At 44.2% G+C, this 12,436-nt stretch overlaps 1 protein-coding gene across 3 annotated transcripts; it reads right to left on the reverse strand.

Annotated features, from left to right (window-relative positions):
- Window positions 1-1,061: 1,061 nt before the first annotated feature.
- On the reverse strand, window positions 1,062-9,754 carry LOC101756778 (sec-independent protein translocase protein TATC, chloroplastic). Of its 3 annotated transcripts, XR_215222.4 has the most exons (6): window positions 9,351-9,754; window positions 8,970-9,044; window positions 8,121-8,413; window positions 4,351-4,641; window positions 2,995-3,266; window positions 1,062-1,320 (listed from the first exon to the last, which is right to left on the reverse strand). XR_215222.4 is itself a non-coding variant. In XM_004968760.4 (5 exons), exons 1-5 carry the CDS (start codon window positions 9,631-9,633, stop codon window positions 3,057-3,059), a joined length of 1,152 nt encoding a protein of 383 aa, XP_004968817.1. In that variant the 5' UTR covers window positions 9,634-9,754; the 3' UTR covers window positions 2,864-3,056. The 3 variants fall into 3 exon arrangements, 2 of the variants coding, with proteins under 2 accessions (XP_004968817.1, XP_004968818.1); XM_004968760.4 differs by lacking the exon at window positions 1,062-1,320 and having other exon boundaries at window positions 2,864-3,266; XM_004968761.4 differs by lacking the exons at window positions 1,062-1,320; window positions 8,970-9,044 and having other exon boundaries at window positions 2,864-3,266; window positions 9,351-9,751.
- Window positions 9,755-12,436: the final 2,682 nt, after the last annotated feature.

Below are 12,436 nucleotides of genomic sequence, written 5' to 3' on the forward strand. Positions count from 1 at the left end.
GCAATCGGATCGGAATCCACTGGCATGGTCCCGAAACTAATCTGGATCGGATTGGTGAGGTAGTCCTTCATCATCTCAGGGAAAACAACGTCGGGGTGGGGTGCCATCAAGGTTGCTAGGAGGATCTCACAATCACCCCTACCTGGCGCGCCAACTGTCGAATTTATAAGCCCGGCAGTCCACCAGGGGGTTACCCAAGTGGTTGATTTTGTAGGTTAGGGCGATTTTGAAACAAAGAACTCAAAGGTGAATCTCGAGAACACAAGGGACAAGAGGATTTAGACAGATTCGGACCTCCAAAGAGTAATACCCTACGTCCTGTATGTATGGATTGTATTGCTAGTATGAGATGTTGTACCCTCAGGGGGTTCCCTTGACTGCCATATATAGGCTAACAACTTAGGGTTACAAGTCAGTTTGAATCTAATCTACTCAATAGTTACATTGAAGGCAATCGGAGTCAAACTACAATACGCGTTCCACAATATTCGGGCAGATTTGAACTGTCTAATTGCCTTGTATTGTACTCCAAGTAACTTCATGTCCTTGGCCCGCACACCCTGGTCGGGTGGGCCCACTTGTCAGGTCCGACCAGTATCCTGGTCGGTATAGACCCATGGGGTACCCATATCCCTCATATACCTATTTAATTTCAGAAATTATTATTCATGTGTCCAAATTATGGGTTATTTTCTTATTTATGCATTAAGTCTAGGAGTTGATTGAAACATACTCTTGTGCATAATCCAACCTTATTTGTAGGACCTCTTTGCCACCTGTTCAAATAATTAGTAACCATCCTATGCTTACTAAGGCTTAGATTCCCTTTAAAGTAACTTTTATTACTCAACCACCTAAGGATAATATTGTCATACATGTTGATCAAGGAATGTGGTGGAACCGCCTAAATTAACCTGGCTAAAGTGCACTTAAGTCACCTAACACGCGATCGTGCACCTTAAAAAGGTCAACTTAGTCGTCCGTCGAATTTCATCCAATAAACCACATAAACAGGATTGAGAAAGCAATGCTCACACGAAGGTGAGTAGTTACAGAGATTATAACATTCCCATCTCATCAACATAGTTAACAATTATTATATCAGAGTTTTGCGAAATTCAGATAAAGTTTGCACGGTTTCAAACAACGAAGATAAAGTTCAGCAGAAGTCTAAATGTCGATACACGATATCATGACGAAGCCGATCATGACATCAATAACCCCTATCCTCGCCGACCGAGGAGGGATCCCACTCGACCATCCAATCCGGAGGGAGCTGGGTAGGCCAAGTGATGCTAGCAGCCAAATTATTGAGATTACCTGAAAAGTTATGCCACAAGCAAGGTTGAGCAACTAATACGCAGCAAGACTGACCCGACAGTGGTTGCTCAACCAGTCTAAATTAGCAACTTATACTAAGCAAACATAGTTTTCAAACAATTAATGACAAGCATCAAGTTTAATATCATCATCATGTTCCATCTTTACTTAGTGCAGCATAGCGATCAAGTAGTCCCAAACTGTAAGCGGCAGACGATTCGAATCGAGTTTATTAACCATGCATGGCGAACCTAATCCTGTAACATTCGCGCACCACAACGGGTCGCTTCAATTATCAGCCATCCCCGTAAAAGCAATCATGATCAACAACTTTCATTGACAAAAATTAACAATTGTTGACCGAAAGAAAATCCACAAATCTAATTTGCTTGTTGTAACATTTGGATTGTAGATGCACAAATTTTCCAATTCATTGGACTAAATTGAGCATTTTACAAATTGTTGGACTAATTTGCACACACCTACTGAATTGTTGTATGGTGAGTACAATTTATTCTTTTATAAAAACACACAGCCAATTCCATGATGCCTTTTTGAGCTTCCACGAAACCATTGTCCCATTTCAAGCAATATATCCTGTTCTTGCTGCGTCTGATTTGTTACAGCCTGAAAATATGTTGTATTTGTATCCCCTTTTAAAAATATCCCTATCCTTGGATCTTTATCTAGTTTTGATCTCCTCTAAAGCCCAATTATTATCCATCAACCTAGAGTTTTCTTTCAGTCTATTATCTTCATCTACAGGTAGAGCTCTAGTTTCTGCTGCTTGATCTAAAAGGTGATATTCAGCAAACAACTCATTCTTCTGCTTATTTAACTCAGCTTCAACATTTGCAGAATTGCAGCCCATCCCCTCACAATTGCTCTGAAAGTTCTAATCCTGAAATAATTTAACATCAATTTTTCTAATAGGTTCCAATGTGCATCCAGCATCAGTTTGCTGAGTATGCGGAAGCAGGCAAGGTTTTCTACTCGGTTAAGCAGGCAAGTTTACCAGGCAAAGCAAGTCCAAGCAGTTGGCATATCTCCGTATTAATAGGGAAATGAAAGTGCAGCAACATAGAACCCATTCCAAGAATTCTCAAACCAGTATTTACCCCAAAGAACATGGCTCCACAAAGCATTTGGTAGACGACGCACTTTTGCTTAGTTTAGTATATTAGTAGACTCTCCGATTGAAACTGGGTACTCAGAGGATTATTCAACATCTGTAATAGAAAGGCTTCAGAGTGCTGCATTACTTGACAATAGGTTTACCCTGCATATTGCCATCTCACTGATGTCGCTTTGGATTTTCTACGTACATAGATTTTCTAGATATTACATAGATGCATAGTAAAAATTAGTAAAAATGACCTATGAAATGAAGTATATTCTAATTTAATAATGATAATTCAAATTGTAACTCAATGCATTCATCTACAATTTTAAATGGAGTATATTCTAATTTAATAATGATAATTCAAATTGTAACTCAATGCATTCATGTATTACTTCGATGTTGGTAGACGAAAATAATTAACTTTAAAAACTATGTTACGGTTATGGTAGAGAAACTGGTGAGCCAAAAGAGTGAAATGACGACAATATGATCTGGTGAGCCAAAAAGAGTGAAATAATTTTATACAAGACTATGTTACGGTAGAGAACCACCTCGTCTATGATGCCAGCCAGCTACACTCATGAATGACAATTCTCTGATATACATGGACCAGCTATCGCCCAATTAGCTTGACCATCCATGCACCACCCAAGTACAAACCAAGCAGAGGACCTGCCAGGAGCATCTGTGTCAATGGATCCGTCGAAGGTGTAAGCACCGCAGCAGCAACAACAGCACCAACAACAACATATCTCCAGATTGAAAGCATTTGGTCTCCAGAAACCAATCCAACTTGTCCCAACAATAGCTGGATAACAGGAACCTGGAACAGAACACCGTGAAAAATGCATAAAAACCAAAAGAAGCTTCTTTATGAGATTCTGCACCTATCACAACTCACTTTATATGTATATTTGTATAATAAAATAGGAATTGTGGTGCAGTCCTCTGATAACTCAAATAGGTGTTCACCATATTCAAAAGCAACATTTATATGTGTCATTTGTTCAAAGGCTAACACCAAATAGAACGGTAGTAATCAATGCCACATCACAGCACAGTTGGAAATCACAGAAATGAAACACACAACGTTCAAGTTCTGATACTCATCACCACTAGATTCAGTGCAGATAATGCATGATAAGATCCTTTCAGATTAATTACTTAGCTGCATATTTAGTGATATGAGTCAAGATTACTATAATGAGGTTCAAAAACTAGACCAACGGAATGAAGCTGCAAAACAAAAATCAGTTCATAACATCTTAGGGCTTGGTTAGGCATGCCACAATTTTCTTAGGCTGTTGTTTAATTGACTTCCATAATCGCAGTTTGCCACAATTTCTTAGCCACGTCCCACATGTCATAGACATTTTCTTGCCAAACTTTGCTGCAAGTGTGGCCTCAATTTTGTAAGCTACACCATTTTTTGGTAGCCACAAGTTAACTAAGGTTAGTTATGGCAAGGCTAGGCACTAAACAAACAGGCCCTTAGTGAAATTGGCTTTGGACCAAGTGCTTGGCTTGCAAGCATAATTGTAGTGTGTCACATTTTTCATTTTCCATAGTACTCCAATAAACTTGTCATACACATAAACTCTTGCTAATATGTACATTAGTCGTAGTGACCACCCTGGGTGCTACAGCCAACCTGGGTGTGGAAATTTTGCAAATTTGTCGCATTAATCTCAACAGCCTATGTTTTCCTTGAGAAATTTTCACCAAAAGTTGGCTCTTTCATCACTTATAAACACATTCCCACTTAAATGTGGTACAAGGAAACTCATTATATCTACATAAATCCCACAGATGATCTTAATCACAACAAAGTCCAGAAAAGTAAGTGTTAATGATCTAGTTACTTCATTAAAAAAACAGCACCACAACATTCAGGGAAATTTCTTTACCTGAAAGGATAAACCTGTGCTGAACATAAGCACAAGTACGAATTCAAAGTACTGGTCTATTGACCATAACGATTCCACTGCCCCGTCTGCATAGTTCACGAAGAAGTTCAATGCAGCAGGGCTAAGAACTGTGTAGGAGAAGAAAATGCCAAGGTAGAATAGAACAGAAGAACCCAAAACAATAGGCCCTAGGAATTTCCGCTCATCCCTTGTTAAACCTGGGAGAACAAATGCAATGATCTCATACAAAATGATAGGACTTCCAAGTAAAAGGCCACAATAACCAGAGACCTGCATGGGATTGAAAATAATGAGATAATTAACAGTTTAATTGCTTAATGACCAATAAAAAATTAAATTGATGATGTAGAGAATGGAAATTGCATAAGAACGATAATATGAAAATTGCATTCACTTTGAAGTTGTCTCCTATAGACTAGCAACATAGAGGAAATTTAGTGGTTATGAGACCTCTTTATGGGCCAATGCATGGAGCAGTGGCCAATACTTATCCACCTTACCATGGATGACATTATAAAATTATAGAAATGGACAACTACACTGCAGATCTGTTATAAAAGTATGAATGTCATGGTCAGCAGGACCTATAACGGCAGAAAGGAGAAAGCCATAGTGGCCCGCTAGCTATTTTGGATAGTAAGGCCAGATGGATTCCGCAATAATATAATTTAGTAAAGGGACTTGTAATTAGATAGGATTCTATTTATAAAGAACCAATCTACTAATATGTTTCTAAGGGCCAAGTTACCCCTCCTCAATATAAAGGGAGGATCATCTACCAATAAACTTAAGAAGAGTTTGGGGTTTCCCCTCTACACTCAGCTTTTCCTCCCTCCTCTCCGGTTGCCACTTGCCACCACCTCCTGCCTGTTGCCTCGCATCAAGGACAACAGACCTAGCTGAGCTGCTCCACCACTTCCATCTCCCTCTCTCTATCTTTTGACTCCAGTAAAATACAGCATCTAACAATGAACAATCCATAGATTCTTAACCAACAGTGCATTCAGATGCTAACTAAAATGGTGTTCTAGTTTATGGAATTAATTGCATTTAAAGCATATACAGAATGAGCAACTGATTTAAAAATCACATTGCAGCAATGAGCCCAGTATGTTCATGATGAGTATAAGGATACAGGCAATTCCTTCTGTCAGAACTGGATCAGGTGTCAAGGGAAGGTTTTAGATTACCCTATCTTTGATAAGGATCGGACTGTCTAGACTTGGCGAGCAAGTTACTCCGGGAAGGATATTTACACAAATAGGAGTCCATAACCGATTACAGCAAGAGTGGTGGTTCCCAACCTAGTACATATATGTACCCTAGGGCCATGAATGGAGAGGGGAAGAAGCTTTTAGATTGCAATATGGCCTGATTGCTTACCACATTGTAATAGGGTAGACTCTTGTACTATTAATACATCCGGCCAAACAGGGACTGTGATACCCTGGAGATAAAGCATCCTTTGTCGACTCTAGTTATCAATCATCATCATTTCATTTTCAAGATTTAACCTTACATCCCATATTCCCATTTCCTATGTTAGTATTCATATGCCACTAGTTAAACTCTAAATCCCTCATATGCCACTGTCAGTGACTGTGGAGGGTCCCACATGTCATAGACACATCGATGGCCTATGAGGGATTGCATGTTTTTTCGGTGGCAAATAAGGAAATTCCTCAGAGAGTTGGGTCAAGGTTCAGCTAGTGTCTAGGCTCATTCCTATTGGTGCTAGCTAGATTTTAGCTTGTAGTTAAATTAAAGAGAATAATACTCAGATCATATGGGTATTGACTGCATTAATCAGGAGGATATGTGAGAAAACGTTGATTAGTGGTGCTGTCTGCATCAACAAAATACTTGTGTGCTGCTGTGTTCTTGCAGGTGAGTCCACCACAGAGCAAAATTAGTGTGTGTTTGTGATAAAACACTCAAGAGGGAGCGATTCCAACATCCTTCAACACTAACCTAGCTTCACCTTAATTAAGTAGTGAGAGATTTCCCTGCACCTCCGCCAATGAGGGCAATGGTCGAAAATTTTGCCTTTTTGCAGAATTTTAAAGGAATTTTGCAAGGGAAGGCTGTCTAGGAACTCCCTTCCCCATACCCCAACTTATGTGTGAGCTTCTCCATACCCCACCTTGTGTGGGAGCTTTCAGCACTGGGTACACCCTTTTTAGAGCAACTCCAAGAGACTGCTAATCTTACCCCTAATATCTTTTTTAGGAAAAAAGAGAGAAAAAATGAACTCCAACAATCCACCTAAACCTTTCCCAATTTTTTAGCAACGCTAAAAAACAGCCTGCCACCGCGTATATTTTAGCGTTGGCGTTCCTCCCCCAATCCTGATTCCCGCACGCTCGAGCGTCCCTTCCGATAGACCCAATACGATGACGTGGCATGTGTTTAAAATATTGGGGGCTATTTATTAGCGATCTGCTGTGGACTGATATATTTTTGGGGGAAAGTTTTTTGGGAGAACCCCCAATACATAGTTTTGGGGAAGAATTTTTTAGGATACTCTTGGAGTTGCTCTTAGATATGCAAATCTAGGCACTAGTAATCTTAAAGGCAGAATAGCCGTTTTTGTTCCCCAACTATCAGCCAAGGAGTCAATTTCGTCCCTGAACTATCAAACTGGCCATTTCAGTCCTAAACTTTTGTTTTGGGCTCAGTCTTGCCCTTCGTCAGTGACATGCCATGCTGTTGCCCCATGTCAGCTCCAGCATCACCACACTGTTTGCTAGTGCCTGCATCATCACTCAATTCCAAATCCAAATGCTCCTCTCAGCTTGCACTCATGTACCTCACTACCTTTTCAAAATCAAAGCAGCAACTATTTTTCCTTGAAATCAGATCAGCGCCAGCACCAGAGCTGCTCCAACACGCCATGCTTCTCACTGCATTGCAGAGCTGTGGTGGCCGAGGATGCCATAGCTGCGCGAAACTTCCTGGCCCTCCCCAAACCCATCACCAGCCACCGGTCAGCTCACTCCTCCACTGCCTCGATATGGGGCACAGGTTCCTCAAGGACGAGATTGAGCCTAAAAGATAAGTTTGAGGACTGAAATGGCCACTTTGATAGTTTAGGGATGAAACTGAGCCTCAGCTGATAGTTGAGGGACAAAAACAGATATTCCTCCAAATTTTGAATTCTAATTTTAGGGAGGTGAAAGCAGGCTGCAGGCACCTAGGTATGGAACTTGCAGTTAAGCTTTGCAACGATATGTGTGAGGATTTTCATCCATTTGGTCTTTAGGATGCTACCGGCAAATTCAGATTGCACAAATTTGATCAAGTCACACAACCTGACTCAGATATATGTACTCAATATGCACCATGTGGGCCCACAATCAACTCCAGAATGCATAACACATTGCTAGAACCATAAAAGAAGAAAGAGTTTTCCAGCGTATTTCATGTTGCTAAAACAATCCAGAATGTAGAAATGAATTATGTAGATCATTTCTGTTGGAGTATAAGTGAATTGCCCACCTTTCCCTATCAATTTAAGCTTTTGGGTTGAACTGGTTGGTGCATGCAACTCAATAATTTCCACAAGATAAGATACAAAAATTACATAAACAAACAACAGACAATGCTACTTTGATAAAGGATTGACGATCCCTTTCTAGAGAACCATGTATTGTTCTGAACGTAAAAGGGGAGGGCCAGAGAAGAGAGTGAGTAGAGATGATAAGAATATTTTAAGATAAATTTAAACATTTAGATTTCTGGAAACTCACCTTTAATGTTGTAAAGAAAAATTCCCCAGGGGAGAGCTGCAAAAACCGAACACCCTGAACAGTCACAGGCGCTTCTAGAAGCAGAATCAAATCTTTTGAAAAAGCAAAACAGCCAAGTATCGCAGCTCCAACAGCCAAAACTGAGATGAATATCCTCTCACGGAGCTCTTCTAGATGATCAAATATACTCATCTCCTTATCATCAGGAAGTAACTCTTTGCTTGGATAAAGAAAATTATACAGAGCACTCTGGTCTTCTTCTTGTGACAGGCCTCCAAACGAACCATTTTCCACTGCCGAAGGTAAATTTACATTGTAAATTGGACAAATCAATATTCTTGGTGCAGCTATGTCAGATATCCCAGAACGAAAACTCTACCAAGTTATATAAAAAACACAAAAAAATAAAGACAATTCATCAAGTAACATGGAAAAATTAAATGGCTCATGCCCGTAAAATATAAAATTGAACAGTATGAAATACAATTTACTGTAGTATTTGCCTAGTCAGTTCAGTGAACTTAGGGATACAATTAACTGAGTTCACCTTTAACTTTTTTATTTCGTTAACTCATCAAATTATATAAAACTAATGAGCAAGAACAGCACCTCATTGAACAAACTTCTTTTGATGTCTAGCTTTCTTATGTGCTCCCTCCCTTTCTTTTATATTGTGCAGAGACATTTCAAGATTCAAACTTAGAGCTATTTATCAAAATTCAAATGTATAGCTTTCTTATTCAATATTTCTATGATGAACTTCTAACTCCGCTATCACCCTACATCAAGCTCCACTATCTAACACAACTATACTCAGGCTCTGATATCCGAAAAAATTCTTATACATACGATTTTTTGCTTCGATTTCTACCCGTACCTCCTTGGCGGTTGGTTGGTCAGTAAGTATCCGACCCATTTGCACCCCTACAAATAAGAGAAGATACTAGCTGACAACATGCATCACGAGCGTTTTTGGTACAGTGAACATTGAACCTTATCTTTTAGGGTTTTTAAATTGCAAGCCAGATTTTTGAATTTATCAATAAATTGGTTCTGTGTATCATGGAACTTTCATAACCATTAGCAAACAATGGAGAGAGACTACTCCTTTATTCCATCCTGCATAACCCACTGGAATTGCTTGCTACCACAAACAATGACCTGACTCTCTGGGAGCTCCAGCAAAACACCAGAGCAGTGCGAACCAAAATGGAGTAACGAGAAGCGTACCAGGAGGTCCTGAAGCCGGGTCCTCGAGTGCGGCGCCGAGGCCGCTGGACGGATACTCCTCCCTAGGCGGCGGTGGGCCCTCCTCCCGGGGCCTGCCGTCCCCGTTGACAGCAGCGCAGCGGAGGCACCGGCGGCGGCCGCGCTGGGGCCCGGGCGCCGCGGCAGGGAGAGATAATAGTGGCAGGTTGCGCGCGCGCGGGAGGGTCCGGCTCTGGCTGATGTAGACGCCGCCGGAGTGCAGATGCGGCCGCGGGTGCGAGAGCGGCGTTCCAGCGCTTCCCATCCCGTTCCAGTCTGCTGCTCGCCGCTCAGATGATGCTCTGCTCGGAGAAGGGGAGGCCGGAGACAGGAACGGATAGGCGATTTTTTTTTTTTGAATTGATAGGCGATAATTATCTCGCTCGTGTTGGGCTTCCTACGGCGCATGTGTCCCGTGCTGCTGCTGCGCTTGGCTCGGGGTCGCGCGGTTGCGAGGGCCACACGTGTACACGACGCTTCGGTCTCGACTCTCGACCCTCGGTGTAGTCGTGTGCCGCACCTCCCAAAGAAAATCTACAATTGCTTCTGAGTCTTTTTTTAAAAAAAAAACTGTCGGTCTGCTCGGAACAGCTAGCTGCGGCTGCGACCGGCAGCCCAGCCGCTTGGCCGCCGGCCCAACCAGCTGCCGTTGGCGGTAGTTACGGGGTGTTTGGGAGGGGTGCTAAATTCTAGCACCCCATTTTAATCACTTTTAGCTTCTAGTGCTCCCAAACACCTAGGCTAAAATAGAGGGGCTAAATTTTAGCCCCTCATAATCTATTAGCCTCCCAAGAGATGCTAAGATGGACTAAAAGTGCTAAAAGTGGTCCCCTCGTCCAAAATTCCACCTGGTACCCTCCCCTCTCTCCTCCCTCGCGCTCTTCTCTCTCCTCTGCGCCAGATCCTGCCGCCGTCCTTCTCCGCCCGCCACCGCCCGTCTCTGTCTCTCCCCGCCTCCTTCGCCCGAACCGCCGCCTCCGGCCAGCCCCGCCGCCTCCACCTCGCTCGCCGCCTCCAGCCGACCCCGCCCGCCCCCACCGCCTCCGGCCGGCCCCGCCTCCTCCGGCTGGATCCGGCGGTGGCCATGCCGGCGCTGGCCATGGCGCAGGCACCCGCGGCCGTGGCGACCGGCGCCTCACCGAAGGGCAAGCAGCAGGGCGTCCTCGAGGTGGAGCCGGGCGCCGACGTTTCCACGTGCGTCGCCGAGTACGCGCGCCGCCGTGGCCGCGACGTCTGCGTCCTGGGCGCGTCGGGCGCCGTCGCGGACGTCGCCGTGCGCGGCGCTGCTGCGCCGCTTCGGGGCCGGTTCGAGCTCCTCTCCGTCCGGGCACCGTGCTGCCGCCCCCGGCGCCGCCCGAGGCCGGTGCAGACGGCGAAGTCGGGGATGCCGGCGCGAGCACGGGACGGCGTGGATTTGCACTTAGAAGGAAGAAATAGAGGAGGGGTAGAGAAGAGGAGAAAAAACAGGGGTAAATGAGTCTTTTATCAACACAGGTGCTAAAATTTAGCACCTCACCCAAACACCCCAAAGGGCTAAAATTTAGCACTCTATTTAGGAGGGCTAAAGTTTAGTCCAGGACTAAATTTTAGCACCTTCCTTCCAAACAGGGCCTTACTACTGTCTGGCCACGTGCAACTACTGCAGTGGATTCTATTCGGAACAGTTTGTATTCAGCTTATGACCGAATAAGTGAAGAGGGGTAGTCAAACGACACGCTTAAGACGAGTTTACGTGGGAACTGATTGTTTCGATCACCCTTGAATGAATGGACCGCAGAAGCGGGTTGCGGGGAGCTTATTGCGTCCGTGGGTCCAAAAATGAAATTAGACTCCAACTTCATAGTTATTGACCCACAAATGCCACTTCATAGGTATTTACACCCTGCCACCGAACTGTTTCCCTCCCGACCTCCCGGGCGTGTGCACCTTGTCGCGAGCGTCGAAAGGACGAGCGACGGGGAGATGGCAAGAGGCAGCTAGGGTTTTGTAATACCCTAGTTTCAACTTTTGCAATAGTTTAAAAATTTTCTAGCAATTATCTAGAATTTGTTAGACTTATTTACAATTTGTTGTATGCAAATATAAATTTCTAAATAAATTCAATGGATCATATGATATAAATTTGTTTGCTTGCTCTCATGCCGGTCTACATAGTGTTTATGTTCGAATAATGAATTTGAATTTCAAAACTCAATTAGATTTTATTTCTAAAACCATCTCATCAAACCATGGGTTGAATCTCCCTTCAATTCCCAGCTCAAACTCTCTTTCCTCTCTCCCTCACTTATTTTCATTTCAGCCCAGCTAACCTCCCTAGATCTAGCCTAGCTCGTTCACCCCACCATCCCTCTCACCGCAATCCAACTTCCCCCTCCCCCTTCCCCTCCCCCTCTCACTGCCTAGCGGGCCTTGCACGTCAGCTCCCTCCCCTACCTCCCGCCTCCTTTCCTTTCTTACCTCTCCCATGCCGCACGGGAAAATCCGCTCAGGATTTTGAATCCCCGCACCCACCCGACCGTGCACCCGCAATCACAGTTTTGTTCCCGTGTCCTCCAGCTCTTCCCACCCCTTCTCTCGCCCGAGTTATGGCAAGCAATTGCCATTCAAACCATGGTCAAGCCCATGACCTCCGCCAGATGAATCCCTCCTCCCCCGTGCTCCCATCCCCTATAAAACCCCGAAGAGCCTCCTCGTCCTCTACCTTTCGCCACCCATGCCACCTCAGCCCCGCCTGTGCTTCCGTCATCACCCTGTTGCTAGCCGGAGCCGCACCCCTCCGAGCTCCAGATAAGAATTCCCTCATCATGCGGCCACCTCTGAACCTCTCTTCTCCTCCGTTGGCATCGCAGGCACCCTTAGACGAAACTCGACACCTAGGAGCTCCAGGATTGAGCTCGCGAAGTCGTACTCCGCGCGCGACCCCAAGTCATTCCACCTTCTTACACCGTGCGCCGTCGACACCACATCTTCACCCATCCTAAGCCGCTGGGTGAGCTCATCATCCTCCGCTCTCTCTTTTCTGCTGCTCATCGTTGCTCCTTAGACATCGTAGAGCCGGTGCCATGCTA

This window comes from Setaria italica, chromosome V (assembly GCF_000263155.2).
Source record: "Setaria italica strain Yugu1 chromosome V, Setaria_italica_v2.0, whole genome shotgun sequence".
NCBI lineage: Eukaryota > Viridiplantae > Streptophyta > Magnoliopsida > Poales > Poaceae > Setaria > Setaria italica.